This window comes from Aplidium turbinatum, chromosome 4 (genome assembly GCF_918807975.1).
Source record: "Aplidium turbinatum chromosome 4, kaAplTurb1.1, whole genome shotgun sequence".
Taxonomy (NCBI): domain Eukaryota; kingdom Metazoa; phylum Chordata; class Ascidiacea; order Aplousobranchia; family Polyclinidae; genus Aplidium; species Aplidium turbinatum.
In genome coordinates this window covers 36293676-36313962 of record NC_137475.1, presented here as the reverse complement: position 1 = coordinate 36313962, position 20287 = coordinate 36293676, and the positions used below count along the sequence as shown (strand labels likewise).

General features: G+C 37.8%; 1 protein-coding gene across 1 annotated transcript in view; it reads right to left on the bottom strand.

Annotated features, from left to right (window-relative positions):
• Positions 1-20041, bottom strand: part of LOC145769364 (uncharacterized) — a 46009-nt gene extending 25968 nt beyond the window's left edge. Inside the window, exons 1-10 of the mRNA XM_082580978.1 lie at positions 19984-20041; positions 11122-11285; positions 9481-9698; positions 8846-8933; positions 7010-7080; positions 6247-6463; positions 4918-5060; positions 4329-4523; positions 3708-3850; positions 2825-2930 (exon numbers count right to left, since the gene is read on the bottom strand). Coding sequence (XP_082437104.1) covers positions 2825-2930; positions 3708-3850; positions 4329-4523; positions 4918-5060; positions 6247-6463; positions 7010-7080; positions 8846-8933; positions 9481-9698; positions 11122-11285; positions 19984-20041 — 1403 coding nt within the window. The remainder of the gene's footprint in view (positions 1-2824; positions 2931-3707; positions 3851-4328; positions 4524-4917; positions 5061-6246; positions 6464-7009; positions 7081-8845; positions 8934-9480; positions 9699-11121; positions 11286-19983) is intronic.
• Between the last annotated feature and the right edge of the window lie 246 nt (positions 20042-20287).

The window sequence follows — 20287 nt, the reverse complement described above, 5'->3', positions numbered from 1 at the left end:
TTTCTTTTTCCAAACACAAATTCAATGTTTAGTGTTAGCTGAAGGATTTTTCTATGGTGACTTCCTGATCCCACTGTCCTTTCTTGCTGAAGGGTAACTAACTAACTAACTATACCTTATAGGCATTTGAAAGCAGAAAAAATCAACAACAAAAAAAAGGACCAGAACCAAACAAGTAAAAATTGTTTGTACATTTTTTGCATAGGAAAGTAAAAACATCAACTAGCCTGCGTTCCAACCTACGTACATAAGTGTGCCACATTGCCACATATGCCTAAACACAAACACACATTTTTGTCTACGTTTTAATAAAACCAAACTAGATAGGAGAGGAGAGAAGTTATTCTTTTAAAAGCAAAAACATCATCTTGTTAGCTTAAGTTACAATGCAATGTTGTAACAACACCCGTAGTTCGGACGTGAAAGGAGCAAAAGCAAACGGTTGAAGCATGTGCCCAAGTTTGAGTTTTCGGTGAATTTCAAAACCTTTTTTGTTTGCATCAAATAAACGTAAATAAATTTAGATGGGATTAATTGAATCAACTAGTTCTTTTAACACAATTAGGCTATCGTCGTAAAGGACAAACAAGCAGCCTTAATGGAAACTTGCTCTGAGTGCGGACCAGTAGTTTCTATCATTCGCATTAAAGATCCAATTTCTTTGGGGGCAGGTGATCAATAATGCAGATCCTTATGCGTTGATAAAACTCAGAAGATAAATTATCATAAAAAAAAATACAAAACTTAACGTCGCTCCTACGTGCACGATTCTAAGCCGATTGCAACGCGATTGCCTGCCGATACCAAATCCTCAATTTCCGGATAATTCAAAAATACAAAATTAAATATGTCAAGTTAACGAAGCATTCCTAATCCAAGTCTCACTATTCTTTCTTGTTTTAGTTTAGAATATTTTTTGCCATATGTGTTCCCACATATGTTCTTTCAAAAAGTCCAGTAAACCTTTGCCACGTTAAAAGCCTATTCGTTTAGCGAACTCCGGGAATAACCTTTCGAATGTGGGTAATATTCATAGCTCCGCAAAAGTTTTTGCGTATTTCACCGAAAAAATCGTTCAAAAATGCCTTTCAGCAGAAACATATTTTGTGTTCCGATTGAAAGGTGGTGCGGTTGCAGTGCCCACAACTAAGAAAATAACACTAATAATAAGGTTAGCTTTACAAAGGGATAATAGATTTGTGTACCTACACAGAGAACCATGATGGAAAAAATTAACAGCTTTAAATAATTACTTGAATAATAATCTTAAAGTAAATTTTTAAATCATCAATAAAATTTATTATTTTACGATCAGAACGCCCGACCAAAGATCAAGTAATGTTTGGATAATTAAAATAACAATTACGATCGAAAAACCTGTTTCTTTTTCGTGCGCGCGCAATAGTGACATATGGGTATTGATCACAATGAAACAGAACTCCCTTGGGTTACAATAGTGAAACAGTGTTCTGTTGCTTAATTATTGCAAATTTGAATACAACGCTGAGTTTTTGATTTGGTTAATGCGGGTTACACTGTTTGAACGTATGTGAATGTCACTTTAACCATATTGATTATTTTGCAATGCAATGAATTAATTCTACCACATACACATTAATTATTTACCCGTATATCATTTAAATTCATAACGAAGCTTAACACAAATTTCTGTGAAGACCAAAATATAAATCTATTAATTTTGAAGACGAAAAAAGGATTTGCAAAATTCAAGCAATCGCACATCTCAGACAGCAAAATCAGTCATTTTTACATTGATTCAACGTCTGCAGACTTTGAATCAATGTAAAATGACTGCTTTTTCCCCGTTATTTCAGGAAAACTTTCGAAAGTGCTGTAGTCTATTATAGGTAGCACACAATCACTTATTGGTCGTTGGTTAATTCTTGGTAGCTGGTTTGAATCTTCATCCTCGGCTTACTCAGTCTGAGAATGGAGATTCAAACCAAGAGCAGTTGTTTCTCAATCTCAGTGGCGAACCCTTTATATTCATTAAAGTAGTGTGCCTGCCTCTGCACACTAGTATGTATGAATGTGTAGTTAGATTTACTGTGATGGGGTGGTGACTGACTAGATGACTGCTTATGGTCTTTCGCTACCATCCTGATTGCGCCATAATCTAACCAACAGTTGTACAATGCATTGTTCTGACAATTACATTTACTCTGATTGTTTGTTAATATATGGTGCTGTTAAAACAAAATAACTTGACTTGACTTTTGCTGTCTGGGGGTACGCAACTACTTGGCTCGACGGTTCTCACACACCAAAAAGCCAATAAAATCAATAAATTCAAACGACTCGGTTGCAACTACTGTGACTCAGGTCGTCGTCAAGAAGTCACTGTTTGGTTGTAAACCTACAGCGTGACGGTTGGCAGCGTTCGCTGGGAGGGTGCGGTGGCCACGCAGCTATGTTGTGACCACTGAGAATGTCAGGTGATACTCTGTAGCCTACTCATGAGACTAAAGACTGAGATTGGAGAAATTTTAAATTTTTACTATTGATAATCTGTTTATCAGTTTTGAGAAAACGGGGCAACTTTTCCCCGACAGCAAATGAGTCCTTTTTACATTGATACAAAGTCTGCAGATGTTGAATCAATGTAAAAAAGGACCAATTTGTAGCTGAGTTTGGTTCCACATTTTAAACGTTGGCGAAAGTTTACCGTTATCGGCGTCGAATCATCGAAAACTACATACGAAGTGAAGCCCAAACAACAAATCAATCGTTTTTTACATTGATTCAACGTCTACAGAGGTGGAGTCAATGTAAAAAATGGTTGCTTTGCTGTCTGGGAGCTAACTTGGGAGTGTAAGGTTCCGAAGGCGGAGGGGGTATATTCAACACGTCAATGGGACTCGCAGGATCCTTTAGTGGTTGTTGTTGTATATTCACAGCTGGTACCATTCCTGCATTTCAAAAAAAATTAATCAGTGCACATGGCACGATAACGGAAAACAGTGGACGAAATCGTATAGTCACTTCTAGCCAGCAAATCGGTCCCTTTTCACATTGATTTAACGTATGCAGACGTTCAATCCAATGTAAAAAATGCTGATTTGATTGCTGCGAAATGGAACTAATCACAAGGCAAAAGAATCACAAAATAGTGCCCTTCTTCTCTCGTGTTGTCGCTATATGTCAGGGCATCCGTTGGTCAGCCACTGCCTGGTGTCGTCATCGATGTACCGACAAGTACAGACTCTGGGAAACTAAACTTGCTACAACTGTCGCTATAAAGTTAAAATAGTGTCCCATGGAAAATCACAACAAAAAAGAAAAAAAAGATATGAATTGATGGTCGGCTGATTAAAGACATTTTGATGTTTGAATGTTTTTATTTTGAATCAGTGTTTAGATCAGTGATCTACGGGCGTCATGGCCACGCTTTCGTTTTTTTAAAAGGGAAGATATTTATGAATTTCTGACAAACCTGCATTCCTCAAATCGTTCAAAATGATAAGAAACGTCTTTGCAGTGGCAAAGGCAAGCGGAAAAATTCAACACCTTGAACTATAATCAGTTTGCAAAATTGACTCTTTTTGCATTAACTCAATTTAGCAAACGTTAAATCAATGCAAAAAACAACAATTTTGCCAGATACATACGAACTTACAAGAATTTAATGGTTGTACTTTACCAGAGACACCAAAAACACAACTTCGAAACTTCGCGTAGGTACTCACGAGGAGAGGCAGTTCTTCTCGAAAGATTCTGAGGACGTGTCATTAGATTTGGGTTAGCTTGGATCTTTTCTGTTGTCTTGTTGGTGACGTGATTTAGTGATGAATTTCCGGACTCGTTTGTGCTTGTTGATCGACGTTGATCACTGAAAACAACGTCGGTTGACGTTAGAATGATGAAAAGTTGCGATCAAACTTATCCAAGGATATTCAAACAATAAAGCATATTGACAGAACACGACAGTGTTCATTAGTATTGATTTTCTAATGTTTGGCAAAACAAATAAGAAAATTAAGCATATACGAATTTGGAATGTACGGTTCGATCAAACTATCTAAGAATTTGCCAGTTCATATTCCGGAGAGCCTATCATAGAATAGGCTCTCCGGAATATGAACTGGCAAAATTCATCAAATAAGAAAATATTTCACTAGGTTCTCACATTAGCAATGAACTATTTATCGAGCATCTCCTTCGCCAACAAACATCCCAATCAAATTAACCATTTTTTTACAATTATTCAACGTCTGCAGACGTTACGGTTGATTTGCTGTTTGGGGTTAGCTGTTAGCGTTGAATCAATGTAAAAACGATCATTTTTTAGTTAGTTGGGATTTGGGAACCTCATATCTGAGCTGCTGGTCATTCTCTCTGATGACGTTTCCTCCATGGTTTCATGCGACTTATGCGAGGACCACGTACCCATGGAAGAGCGGGCAGACACTGGCCGGCAACCGCCGTTGCTGGGTCTGTTACCTGAATCCATGGTTGGCGTTTCGATACGCTTCACTGGGTTCGCGACCCGAATCAGTTTTGATCTGAAGCAAAAAAAAATTTTAAGAAAGTTTGAACGTTTGAGTTGGCAAGATCCTCAGCCAGCAAAAGTTGCGTTTTTTTACATTGTTTCAGTGCCACTAGATTTTAACATACAGTAAAAAAGGCAACCTTTGCTAGCTTGGGTCAATCGAGTGTGCTGTTCTTTCAGATCAATGTCTAAAACACTCAAGCGAACCAGATTCTAGATTGATCGAAAAATTTACATTACTATAATGAAGGCGTCATAATAGCATTTGGAGCAATGATAATAATCAATGCAATGATAATAATCAATGCAAATGAGATTCGATATCAAAATAGTGAAAGAAATAATGAGATATTTCTTTCTTATGTTACCAAGTCATGGATTGCCATCAAAATAAGAAAACTGTCTACCTGTCTTTTTCGTTACGTTGAAACAACGCCAGCAGATTGGAAGAAGACGAACTGAGAGTCTGCGGACGCTTTTTCATGAGCAAGGCGACCTCGTGCGGCTGCTCCTTCAACGCAGCCACAAGCGAACCAAGTGTCCAACCAACCTACAAATTCAAACAGAAAATTTGCAGCTTTCTGGAGCGAAAACTAAACAGAACGAAAGCAGAGTGAGCCACACTTGATTTTCGATGAAGCCTTTTGGCTTGTTTAGGCAAGGCAGCAGTGGCTTAACTAGCGTTTTGTGCTGGGTGGAGGACTGAGGAGGACAAGAATGAAATCGCTCCACCAGCTGCATTTTGACAGAAACAATGTATTTTGAAAGCAAATTGATAGAAAGTGGCCCAGCTATTAAATTGGGTTCATCTTCGTTTTGTGCTGGGTGGAGGACTGAGGAGGACAAGAATGAAATCGCTCCACCAGCTGCATTTTGACAGAAACAATGTATTTTGAAAGCAAATTGATAGAAAGTGGCCCAGCTATTAAATTGGGTTCATCTTGAAAAGTAGTTTGCTTCACCTCACCAGAAACTAGAATATATTGGGTGAAATCTTCGATGTTACATAAAAAAGAGTCAAATCTCAAGCAAAAATCAAGAAGGGAAGAGAACTCAAACAGCCTTTCCGCTACCACAATTCACATAAATCACAACAAATTGACAAAATGTGTCTTGCCAACGCCTCTGACCGTTTAGTTTGATAACCATACAGAGTTACCTCCACTTGTGCATTCCAGCGAGCAAAACCTGTCATTTTTACATTGATCCAACGTCTGCAGACGTATCGATGTAAAAATGACGGATTTTGTTGTCAGAGATAGCACCCAGTGAGCAGGCGTACCATTTGTTTCGTTATAAAATCGATCGGATTACATCAACGAGCGGCAGATGGTATGAAAGTAGATTAAAATTGCCTTTTCAGCCAAGGAGTTGTCAATCACCTTACATAAACAGGTCGCATCTGAATTACTGTACCTGACAAATTTACAAGCGTTGTCAGCTTTTAATAACAGCAAGTTAAGAATCTGCAAGCAAGTATGAAACGGATTTATTTATTTCTTTTAATTCGACAAAAATCAAATCAATCAGTTTGCAGACACTGTCTCTCAACAATACACAAATAATAACATTCTTTAACATACATAAATAATAACATTCTTTAACAAATCCTGCATCTACAAATGTGTATTATTTAAGAAAAAACAAAATAAGCAGTAACAAAAATAAATCATTTAGTTTCTCAAGCGTCGAAAGCAGAACTGAAGAAATTTGAAAAGAACTTTTCAAAGTCTTACCACAGTTTTTCCATTCACTGCTATAACTTCGTCGCCAGCAGTTATTTTTCTCATTCTGGAAGCGATAGAGCCGTTCCTGGTTCCAGTCACGACGTGATGACCTTCGAAAGTGGCTTTGATGAAGAGCCCAAGACCTTCGTCAGGATTTACGTCACGAAGATGAACTTGCTCCAATGACACAGGCTGGATGGTGAGAGAGTCGCTCGACTGCACGATACTAATCAAACAAAAAGCTATGAAAAACGTTTTAAAGGAGCTTCAAGTAGTCGCCAATTGAGAACGCTGCAAAATTGACAAGAAACAATGCAGCTTTGTAAAATGACTGTGTCATCGATCTAACGAAAACTAATATATGTCCTCATAACGCTACACTTGTGATGACTGGTGGACAAGTCAGATATTAGCACGCAAATTGTTCTTTTTTTATTGATACAACGTATGCAGACGTTTAGTTTTTGTCGACATCTGCAGACGTTGAATCAATGTGAAATGAAAATACAGGAATTTGTGAGGAAGGATGGTACAGAAAGCCTCTGGAACAAAGCAACATCAGTTGACCTGATTTTTATAAACCTAGTTAACAAGCTGCTATACTTGAATGCCTCCAAATCATACAAAGCTAGAAAAAAAGTTTGTAACATGAAACCAGACCGCAAAAGCAAATAATTTGCTGTAATCACAGACAGTAAAATCTTTCATACCGGTAAAACGTCTCAGAACGTCGCGTGGACAAAAGTGTCATATGAGATCACGTGTGGCTTACCTGTCGGCGCTGTTCTCCAGCTCGGCACAGATATTCAAAGCAGCATCTTCAATTACGCAAGCGAACACACTCTGTAAACAAACATAGTCACATCGCATTTGCGCATGCTTGAGTGGACGTTCACAGCCAGCAAATCAGTCCTTTTGTTACACTGATTATACGTCGGCAGACGTTGAATCAACGTAAAAAGGGGACTGCTTTGATGACTGGGATTGAAACAGTTTTAGAACAAATTTTACTCGTTTTACATTCATTCAACATCGTTTGACCTCATTCACAAAAAGCAAGCTAATTTAACGTGATGAAAATAAGTCACCAGATAAGGTAAGATTATACTGTTGAAGTGTTTACATACTTCATGTTCACCGTAAAGATGGGCCCTATCAAAAGTGCCACGTCACGAACAAGAGACTGAGCAGGAAATAGGATTACAAAATAAAGCACTTGACTTTACGTATTCAAACATAGAGATGATAGAGATGAAGTTCTATATTGTTTTAGTTTTTTTTAAACAGTGTGATGGAAAGACTATCAACTATCCAGGTAGTGAATCAGTCCTTTGTTTAGATTGATTTAACGTCTGCAAACTTTGTGAAAATATAAAAAAAGACGGATTTTCTGACTTGGTGCCGTCTTTAGTCAATCTTTTTGCACTGAATATTGTATGTTGAGAATTGAATGGCTGTCTTTGAAAAAAGGCTGACGAAAATTGAAATTGTCAAGTGACAAGGTGACCTCTGGTCTAACACAAAACAGATTAGTGTACAGCAAATTGCTTTGATTCAACGACACATCAAGTGAAATCTATGCTTGCAAACGCATGAAAGTTATAACAAAGCGCTATCATGGTTCCTAGCCAAAAATCAGCTCTTTTTTACATGAATTCCATGCCTTCACCCTGCAGACGTTGGATCGTGGTTTCAAGTGAAAGGAAAACAACTGTGGCGTTTTCTCAGAGTTGGAAAAGCGAATGGCGAATTTTGACAACTCGTAAACTGAAGTTAGTGTTAGCTTTTTGATATGTGATGTATCACAACCCAAAAATGACTTGGTATAAAAGTAGACTCGTCTAGCACAATGTAGCAAAGCAGCGGAAAATTCAAAACAGAAAACATTTTAAAAGTGACCACTTGGCTTACTTTAGAGAGAGACTTACTTCATCACATCTGAATACTAAAAAAACTAATGCGATTTAAATTGAGGGTCAATGCTCGAGGTCTTGCAATGACTTTTAGCACTCTTGGTGCCAAACTGATGGGGGTGGTCAGGCGTGGACTTCGTTAAAATAGCATCTGGACTGGAAGCCAAACGCTAGGCCTCATCTTGGCAGCAAACAGGATTGCCATATTGGCGGTTTTAATGCTAACTTTTAGAAATTTGACGTTTTTTTAATGGATTCTCAGGGTAAAATATGGCACGGTCGCAACATCTTGGACTATGGTAGTAATTATGGTGTTGGCAAAATCAGCCCAAAATGCAATATTATGAAAAGCATTATTATCAAAACTCGTCAAAGGTTGCCCTTTCAAACCTGACGTTTTGTAAATAGGCTCCTGCGCATTGGTAAAACACAATTTTTTTAACTATTTACATTACTGAAAATTTAACAACAAAAAAAAACGCCAAAAATATATCAAAATGCCAAAGTCGAAACAGCCTGCCAAACGCATTAAAACCGCCAATATGGTAATCCTGTTTGCTGCCAAGATAAGGCCTAGCGTTTGGCTTGCAGTCCAGATGCTATTATAGCGACGTCCATGGGTTGGGCTACAAGCTTGTCACAAGTGAAGACGATTATTGACAATGTGGACAGGCAAACATTTCTCAGCCAACTACCTGCTGCATTGTGACGCTTAATTCGTAGCAAAGCTGCACCAGTTTGTCCCTCAAAGTACGGAAGTCTGGCTTTGCATTGAAAGGAGCTCTATAAAAAGAAAGATTTTTACAAAAGCAAACAGGACAGAGCCAAGTTGTTAAGTCAGTTTACGCCAACAAGTCTATTAGCAACAACCCAAAGTCCGACCACGTGTTATTTGGTGACTTGAAAACAAAACGGAATATTGTTAAGCGTCGTCTCTGGGGTACATTTAATCACGGGTAGTTTAGTAAATAGCAAAGAACAAGATGTCCCACTCTTTCCAAAGTTAGAATATACAATTATACATTACAACTTTTTCCATTGTTTCTTTGCGATGAATTATGATTGTATAAACACAAGAGTGCCCAGACAACACAATCCGTCATTTTTGCATTGATTCAACGTATGCAGACGCTGAATCAATCGGTGAATCAGAAGTTGCATCAATCAATGTAAAAATGACGGATTTTGCTGTCTGGGGTGTGAACGTATGATGCATGTAGTTTCGAAAGACAACCTTGTAGACAAAGATACAGTAGTAACTGAAAAGAATTTTGCTCCTTTCTTAGCAAAAAAATAATACTTCAAGCCACAGTACAGAAAATGCATGCACCTGTCCAGCCATAAAATGAGTTGCTTTCCTTCATCCAGAACATCTGAGGCAAGATGTAGGAGCTGATTGGTGGCTCCTCTCTGCAAAGACACTCCTCCATCGTATTCATACTCATCTGCCTCCCTCCGTCGCGTGGCAACCGTGGAGCGCAAGCCACGACAACGACATTTCAAGCAGAGAGCGCGGGATTGAAGAGTCTCAGAGTCAAGACCGAAATCCTGCCGAGACAAAGTGACGATGTTGGCGTAGATGTCACTATAATAGCGTTTGAAATGGAAGCCAATGGTTAGGCCTCTTGGTAGCAAACATGATTGCCATATTGGCGGTTCCGCTTCATCGTAGTCGAGATGGGGCCACAAAAAACTGATTTATCACGCTACCCCGCGGTTGTAAGATCAACTCAAAATTGGACGTTTTTAAGCTCAAGAGACTGCTTATATATATACATTTTTTCAGGTGAAAAGCTTTTAATGCTTTTTTGCACTTTGTACAACGTGAGGAAATGAAACCCTTCGAAGTATCATTTTAATCATTTCACTTCGCGTTGTTAATGCGCCAGATACAACACATCAATGCGAACTGCTGATGGGCCATTAAACGGGAAAAAGTTAAAACCTAAACTTAAACGTGAACAAAAACATATATAGTTCCATTATGCTGCTGACACTGTTATCGATGCAAACTGCCGAGCAGTGTTTATCAATCCGAGCAAACCGCTTTGATCTGACACGCGTAATGCCATGAGCTATGACATATTCAGCTCGACATAAATGGTTCTGTGCCAGCTATGTAATTATCGGATAGAGCACGTAGACGATTTAAATGGGCGAAAACAAGAGTAAACTCAACTTGTTCGCACTGCGACAATGCAACTGAATAGAGATTAAAAGCAATACAAAAAGTACTTCGCTTGTCAAAGCTCTTCACCATTTCGGAATGGCCCGTTTCGGTGAGTCCGATCCCTATTCGGTGATTTTTTCAAATTTTTTTTAAATTATCGGGTACCGTAGCCTAATTATCATTGCCGTTTTAGGGTTAGGGGTTAGAGGTTAGGAACTCACCGAATCGGACTCACCGAATAGTAGCAGACCCTCACATTAAATAGGTGTTGGTTGTGTGGCAAGATAATCGATACGTCCCAGGAACAACTTGTCGCTTCGACAGGCGAAACAATCGCAAGAAAAAGCTGACAATTGGGCACTTAATAATTAGGAGAATCACATGCTTTTTCTATTTCAAGGTTGTGAGGTTCTAGCAATAAGTGATAGCTGAAAGTAACCTAAAAGTTGAGAAGTTGTATTCTCTCAACAATTGGTTCGTGTAAATTTTTCATATATATACTGTAGTGTATATGGATTTGTTTACAGTTCAAATAAAACGAACACATCTTGTGTGCTCGGCGATATCACACAAAAACGGAATTTATCGGTCGACTTCTTTCATGGCAGGCGGTGGTGAATTACATTTAATGCCGTCGTCAAAAGTTTCATATTCTCAAAAGCCAGTCAATAATAAAAGAATGAAATACGACAATTCAATGTAAACAAACCCTTCCAGGCTTCCACTACTACAGTGATTTAACGTTATCAAACATTTGGATATCATACAAACGGCAAACTGAAAGCTAGGAGGCACCCTTACCAATTGTTGAAGCAGCGACACAGCATCCAAAATTAGTTCTTGGTGTCCAACCAAGCTGATCCTCAAATTGTGCAAATCTTCATGAGACAACGACAGCAGTTGCTCACCGACAATGGCTGCTGCTTTCAAATGAGGCTCGTAACGTCGTAAACTTTCGTCCAAACCTGAAGTACAAGAACTTGAAATTTTTTCGCAACTGCGTGGCATGGGAAGCCGGCATACAGCAAGCCGGTACCAATCACGTATTTAACATAAATACAGCTTAAATGTAAGTTAAAATAACGTTATTTAACGTAAAACTTCAAACAAGGCTCGCGTAATATGATCAAATTTCTTGTCACAGTAGTTTCAACTTCAAGTTCAAAGACCAGAGAAATTTAAGGGTGTTAAAATTCATGTAAATCTCAAAGTGATTGATAAAATATCACCCGGTTTCTCGCATCAAGTTTTGTAAGGTATTTAGAATAGTTGATGAGATGAGATGGAGAAAAGGAAGGAGGATAATCGGCGCAAGGATGGAATCGGCCACCCCCACTAGTGGGGACAAAACAGAACTTGGATGATGATAATTTTTGAAAGAATTATACCAAAAAAAATATTAAACTACCTAAAACAGTAAACACACATTTCGCACACTTTAGGGGTGGCTGTTCCTGTGCGTAATCTATTATCATTCGAGTAAGTATACTTCGTTTGTGCAACGGTTCTCTAAAGGGAAGAAGAAAATATGGCAAACGTTCCAATTCATACAATCTCATCAATATTGATAACAAGGCGTATTGCCAAAGAACGAAATATCAATGATAAGAAAAAGACCTAGGTATTTAATCGGAATCTTCTCTCGATTTATCGATTTTAATGTGACACAAATAAAAAAATCAAATTCAGCTACATCATATCAAGTGAACTTTTATTTATGAATTATCCAAAGCATCCAACAGTTGATGAGAATTCTGCCGTGATAATGCGATGATCAATGAACTGCGAAAGAATTGATTTAATAATTTTGCGTAGTCAGACAACAAACGAAAACATATACGGATGTAGATTTTCTAATTAACAAAGCGCCACAAACTGTGATTATAGTCAATCCACAATTTTAAGCAAAATTTAATCCATCTCAAGAAAATTTTACATGCGCTTATGCGCCAAACAACATAAAAGTCATGATTTCTCTCCACACAACCGCCGTTTCAGGCACAGTGTAACAACACACAGCAGTTGACAGTTTTAATTCCAGTGAACGTCAAAATGGACAGCTTTGTCTGGCTTTCCTCAAACGAGCGATGGCGAGAGCAACACAAGAACCAAAAAACGCAAAGTTTTTTTTGGCAATTTAACATCAAAGGTTTGCAAGCTTGGACTTCGAATATAAACTCGGAACCTTTCGCACAGAGGTCTTAACTAGCAAAACCCGTCCTGTTTTCCAATAATTCAACGTCTGCGCAATAATGAGACGCTGCCCCAAGCAACTAACATACAGAATTTGAAATGGAACTTAGGGGATGATAAACTCGTAATTGGAAACATATTTTTCGAATCTCAAGAGAAGGTAGTCGATCGATTTCAAATTGTAAACCAACACTGACATAAAAACAATGGTTTTTAAGTCTTTTCTCTCTTGGGCTCTGCCACTTACTAAGAAGAAAGTTTTCTGTCATGCGAGGTATTGCAACTATGCCTCGAAACGAGTCAGCAGTAGCCATTGTATGGCGTTAAATTACTCCAAGTCACGTTGAAATATGCCGCGTGATTTTCAATTCAAAGCAATCAAAAAATCACCTTCCGTAAAGGATGGGAGAGAAAAATCGCTTTGCCTTCATTTTTATATCCTTTTTAGAAATTAAAATGACGCAGCAAAACTGACCTTTTTGCACTGATTTAACGTCTGCAGGCATTGAACCATTCTCCAAAAGACCAATTTTGCAAGCTGAGATGCGATAAAAGCGTAGGTCATTTGTATTCAGTTTTTACCACAACTAAAGTGACCTCTCGCTATTTTTTCGCATGACTCAGTGTCATATCACACACAACATGACATCACTACGATGCTTTCCATCCACTTGACATTAGTGATTTGGTATGCAGGAGGAAAGCCCATTATTATTTATCTACGACTACTTGCATAGTTTTACTGAACACAAAAACAACTTGAACAAACGGTGCTAAAAATTACACCCTAGTATTCTCGATGATTAAAGAATAGCCCTAACCTAAATGTTTACAGTTGCTTAATGCTTAGTGCTTATCTGTGTGAATAGTGAATACGCAAAAAACATAGCATGGTTCGTGATGGAAAGTAATCATCCATCATGTTCACATACAAAAAGCACTCCTTTTTTACATTGATTCTACGTCTGCAGAGGTTAGATCAGGGGTTCCCAACCTGTGGTACGCGTACCGTGGTACGCGAAGGTTTTTCAGGTGGTACGCGGGTAGCTTCCGTTTTTTCACAAAAACGTGGATTCACAACTTTATATTTTGTTTAAAAAAAAAAAAATTTCCGAAGCCTATTTCTTATTGTTACGCAACTATTTTTGTTGTTTCGTATCAATACGATCTTCAAAATACAGGTCATGTCGATTGTCAACAAGGGGCACAGTTGCTTCGAAAAGTCGTACAACGCTGTGGACAGTGAGCGTTAATTATGCAAATGATTGCTCTTGATAAATATCATCTACTGTTTTATGACTTAAGCTACAAATAGCGTTTAATAATTATGCTAGTTATAAGCTAAAACTAGACCGGAAAAAAATGTTCAACAACGGATACAAGGAATGTTCTCCAATAAACTTCTGGCTCAGTATGACCTCTTCACATTCAACCCTAGCTTCCATGCTGCTTCACAACTACTGATTCCCCTTCCACGTGGAATGCGATCAGGGATTTTCAGTCATGATGAACATCAAGTAAAAAAAATCGAAACCGACTAGGTACGCCCGGAAATGACTTTTGATGCAAATTTACACCGGGCATCGACCAATTGGTGGACAGTAAACAAAAATCTTATTGAATTTAGTTGTGGTGCTTTAGTGTTATTTTAGCACGCCAATATTATTCTTTTGAATAAAATATGATGCGATTAAATTAGTTGTTCTACAAGAAGTGGTACGCTTGGCAGTACAGAGCATCCAAGTGGTACGAGATCGTAAAAAGGTTGGGAACCCCTGGGTTAGATGAATGTGAAAAAAAACTGATTTGCTGACTGGGATCTTTCTCACAGAAGCGACCAGATTTTGGTGTTTCATTTCGCCTTGTTCTGGTCAAAACAACAAAATCTACTTTATTACTAAAACCGCCTCTGTAACGTTACTAGCTGGATTGTCTCCTGATGACTGATACGAGTTGTTAAAACTTGCACAACTGCATAGCCCTAGTTGAGTTTGTCGGCTGCTTTCTGGACGCTGTTCCAAAAAATAGTCTTTGAGACCATAGTTATTATCCATTCCAAGTGCGATAGCTCTTGTACGCAAAAAAGACAGTAGCAAGACCAAATTGAGCACGGTGAGGAATTGACAATGATGTGAAGAAATTTAATCTCAAGAAAACAAAATGCCAACTACGGCAGCAAAGGCTGTGTGCGTTTGTAACGATAGCGATAACTATTTAAATTTATTTGATAGCAATCTAAAATAACATGCAGGGAACGGCGTAATCGCATAAGTAATGTGACGTTTGGAACACGACAGCGCGCACAGTAACACCGTGTTTGAAACTTGTTGCAGAGTTTTACAATCAGTTCAACACAAAGGCTATCACCAAAATTTTGGTAGTGAAGTTTGGATCCAAAATAACGTTTAAATGCAAAACAGCACGTTTTGCAATGATGCAAGAAAACAAAACGTTAATTACATTCTACTTCAAAACTACATTTCTTTTTACGATCCTTTCATACAAACAAAGAAACAGCGCATTAACAGAAGCAAACGTGGTGGGAATATTGTTATGGGAGGCTTCCTTTTTAAAAGGCGACATGACTTCGCTCTTACGTCAGTGTTTTGATAAGCAGCTTGCGCCAGGCAGTCTGAGCCTAAGTTCAAACCATTCTCCAACTTGACTTCCTTTTGTTGACGTGATGGCTCTGAACCCAGAATCGAATTCATGCACAAAATGTTCATTTCAACTCAAAATCAAAAATGGGTTGATTCAGCTGAGTAGTTGTGTGGTATTATGCTCTTGAAAGATGAGCTTGAAGAGAACGCTTCTTCAGCAATACTTGTGAAAACAGGTTATGCACAACTAACAGTACCTAGCAGTCATCACGCATGGTGGCTATACTTTATAACTCATAGCCAATGTCGTTGATGTGCACTCAAAGTGTCGACAGTTGAAGCTGCATAAGTTCAAGTCTATCAATGGACAAACACTGTTTTGCTTGTTATTACTGCACAAATTGTCCAGTTAGCAGCTTGACGAAGACTTATTCATGGCCGAAACAATACCATGTATATTAATTTCACAGCTGTCAGATTGAGAATGGACACAAAAGTATGCAGTGGCATAACCAGTGGGAGCGTAAATTAATATTAAAAGTTAACCTAATTTATGCATTCGTCTATGACGTCACCAAAAATGTTGCCCCTTCCTTGCCTCGGAATGGCCCGTTTCGGTGAGTCCGATTCCTATTCGGGGATTTTTTCAATTTTTTTTTTTAATTATCAGGTACCGTAGCCTATTATCATTGCCGTTTTAGGGTTAGGGGTTAGAGGTTAGGAACTCACCGAATCGGTCTCACCGAATAGTAGCAGACCCTCCTTGCCTACTTTGTAAAATTGATCTAGTACGCCACTGCAAGTATGCAAATCTGTAGGATATGTAAAAGTTAGGAATTATTGTACAGCAAGCAGCACCACAGGAAGAGATGTGATGCATTATCGCTTAGGTCCACACACAAAATCACGGAAAAATCAACAAGTTGTGAAAAAGTAACCCGAGTAATCGAGTATGTCGATACGGCTAATTAACCTCCGGTATTACTGTGAAGTGGCTAGAAAGCGGCTGCTCATTTCTTGCCAGTGAAAAAGGTGATCTTAGTGCAATGAATGAGCAAGGGTCAGTGTTATGAGACAAACACTGTGAGAAATTTCACCCACCGTCATTAAAACAACAAACCTACAGCTCAGATAGCTGCAGAGTGTCAAGAAAATTGGAGATGAAATGAGGGAACGAAAGTCGCGTCCAGTTCCTTTCAATACCTGTCAACAAACTAATATCTCATGGTGCTTAATAGAAAGATCAAGAAATATAGAGCATGTAAATCACAAATGCAACAACGAAATGTATTTCTGTAATATCATAATTTGAGATGGATTCATATCGAGATGATGTTACCATGGTTCAAAAAGGTATTGTAAAAAAATGTCACCGCTGTAGTACCATAAAGCAGTATTTTTTCATAGTAAAGCTACTTCATCTATTTCAAATATATTTCTGCAGTCAATAGTTGATAGGCTGAACAGCATAAATTGTGGCTATAATGAAACTCAAGTCTATCCATTTATTACTTTTTTATTCATTCAAATACTTTGGACAATTTTGAAGAGAAAATTGTGAATCTTAACACAAACATAGAAAAATGCATTTCATCCACAGTTATCAGAGTTGAAGCTGCAAGCTACAACTCTCGTTAAATACGTACAAATACAACTCTCGTACAATTACGTCGTTTCTACACTTTCTGACGTCAATGATTATTGGTTCTGGAATCTGTGCAATTCTGCAGGCTCATAGTTCATTCCTGGGTTTCTCAAGGTGTCTTTGCTTTCTTTCACAACCCTTAGGATTAAAATGCCAGAGAGTACTTGCTCGCCTTCTCACAATCGCGCTACACAGTTTTGCGTCCATCTACGTTGTTAGTTTGTTGTGTGCTGCTCATAATCAATTCAATATGTGGTGGACACTGGACAACTTAATCTGGAGCGTCCAACGTTTAGTTTCAATGGTTTTCAAAAAGTTTCAACATGTAAAAAATAGTTTTCAAGGAGATGTATATTGTATATACAAAATAAATTCCAATATGTTGCCATGTGTAAGAAATAAGTTTCAATGAGTTTCAACATGACGGTACGCCAAACGTTTTCAGTACGAATTGATATATGTACCCATACGCGCCGACTTCCGGGGGGGCCGGGGGGCAGCGCCCCCCGTAAATTTATGGTTGAGGGGCAACAAAAGTGGTGATTACAAGTGGTGTTTTAAAGATAAAACACTTCGCGAAAGAGATTTAGATAATTTAAACGGACTTAAATAATGCCGAAAGCAAGAAAAGCCTACGTTGCTCTTGCCCGCAAAACAGCAGCTGATCGCATGGCTTTCTCATACGGTATGGAAATTTTAAAGTGGATGGTAGAGTAACTTACGCTGCTGGAATAGTCACGTAACTATTCACGGCAATATTCAGTAAACCAGCTAAATTAGACGCGCTACGTCTAATTTCCAACGAGGTCTTCCCGCTGTGAGACAATTATGATTTAACAGAACGCATTGTTTTCTTCGCAATGTGTCAGAATTAAATCGAAAACCGATAAAAGAAAAGGTGTTTAATGGTCTTGGTCGCAGATATTGCCTGCATTAACGACGTCTCTTACCGCTATTATCACCTAGCTGACCTGACATCATTGTTTTATGCGGCCGCTAAGGTTTGACATCGACTTAAACGATCATGGAATGTTACGTAATAATAAGAACGATTATATCCTACACGCAAAAATAAAAAAATGATCTCTTAAAACAGCTCTTTCTGTTTTGTCTCGTGAGCTTTGCATACTGCTCAACAAGTGCATAAAGTTTAGAATTGACAAGAAATCATTGAATTTGAAAATTAAGTTTGAATCACTGCAAATAAACGTATTCAAAACTTTTACTTAGGCACACTCCGTAATCTACGTCGACAATGATTTTTAGTGCGTTCATTTTGAAAACTGCCGAGCTGGAGACAACAGCACGTCCCGTGTTAGTTGAACTTGCCTTTTTGATGTGAAAATCACTTGCGAACATCTCTACCTTTACTCGAGTATATAGCCTAATGTATTCAATAAAAGACTACAAAGACTTTCGATAAAAAACAGAAGAGAAAACACTTCGCCGTTGTCAACGCTTTGAAAGAAAGTAATTAGCGAAACGAGGTTAATAAAACTGATAGCGGGTTTTCACTCTGCTTGAGATCATGATTTTTTACGTTTTATTTCGATAACTTCGCTGTCTTGATCGTTGTTATTCACTCGCACGAAAAGGAAACGAATCGTCTTGTTTTCCAACTGATCCAATTATGAGCTAACAATATCAAAATTTTTACGACTAGGCGTACTGCATGCGTAAAACTAATCGTTTCAAGCAGCGGTTCTAATAAATTCGGTTTGCGACCTATTTGTCAATATAAACAAGACACTAAGCTTAATCAAAGACTATTTTAATTGAGTAAAATAGCGTTACGGTTATGACGTCATCACCTTTCTCGCCCCCCAAGGTTTTTTGAAAAGTCGGCGCCTATGTATGTACCAGAGGGTAAACCTCAGAGTATCTAGATTCTAGACAGCAGTATGATCGTATAATAGTATATCGGTATACTAGCATGCTTTGGTATGGGTATAAATTTTAAATTTGATTTCTATTTGTATATAATCAAGTTCTGTTCTACATTCTGTTAACAGTTTGATTTTGGGCGTCAGACTAGTCTTTCTCCTTTTGTTCTGATCAGGTTCTGATGGTGTCAATTCATTTTCTTACTGCAATAAACTACTCCACAAGAGTATGCACATTGTTCTCAGGTCATTCCCACCACTATCGTGCTCGGGAAGTTGCTGTACTAACTATATATATATAGCTGTAAATGGGCGAATTACTGCTAAGTGCTAACAGTGCTGCTACAGAGTATATTCCTAAAAAAGTGGTACTAAAAAGTGGTAGGTTTACCACATCACCAATCAGTTTTTCTTTCACCAACACTATTGCAAGTTAATTGATTTTACAAGACACGGTTAGTCAGGATCCATCCTTTATGATAGTTTAACTGACAAAATAAGAATGATGAGACAAATATCTAAATAAGCTGTAGCAGGTGAGAAACGCTTTCATGTGAAATCGTGGAGCTATTCTTCACACAAGACCAGGCAACTTTGAAAATATTTTTTTTTAATTTGCTACTTTCAGCTTGATGAAGCATAAAAATTGCTTGTAATGATTCAAGAGAAAGAACTACCAGTATGACTGTTTGAAATAAAAAACCTCACAAAAAGAAAATTGCGAAGACAAGCATCAAAAAAGAGAATTCAACTAAAATAAAATGACAAGTACCGACTGGTACATCCAGATCCAGTCTACAGAAACTAATTCTATTGCAAATTGGGAAAACTTTTTCTGTCTCATGAATAATTTACCACCATGAAAAGGATGTTGCTATCACAGAAAACATACAACAGAAACTGATAAAGCTTTAACATTTATCTCTTTCAATATTATTGCAAAGCATTTAATAGAGTGATTGTAATACAATCCTGTTATCAAATGCTCCAGCATCGATTTTTCAGATAAACTTTAAAACAAGTGTAACTGAAATTTAATAATATTAATACGCTTATTTTCTGTTTTGGAGTAAAAGGTATAGTCTTTAATATTACCAATTTTTCTATTTTGGCATGTTCCATATATCCAACTAAACACGAAGTATTAATTAAGGTTATCAGTGAATTCATTTACCATAATTACACATCAGTAGTGGTAAAATGGGTTCTGTAACAACCAATGTCACACAACGTAATAACATGAAAACGAAAATAGCTGAGCATATTAATAACCACACATTTCTGAAGTAGATATGAATTCAATTATTATCAATCCGTAGCAGTCGCTATGGATCAAACTTACCTCTAAACCAAATTAGAACTTGTTCATTTGACCAACTTTGAATGTTAATAATATCCATTTCGAAATTCCACAATGCAATGCAACTACACAGTATTAGTATACATGATGTTAACCTCAGCTGCTCATAATGCAGCCAAGAATTTAAATGTCAAGGACCTTGTGTGCTGGTCAAAAATGAAGTACCGGTAACAAAGCTTCACAAATATCATATTATGATGTTATATAGATGAAATATACACAATGTTTTATTTTATCCAAATTTTAAATCTGTAACGGTGATTAATTTTGCAAATGGCCTAGCCAG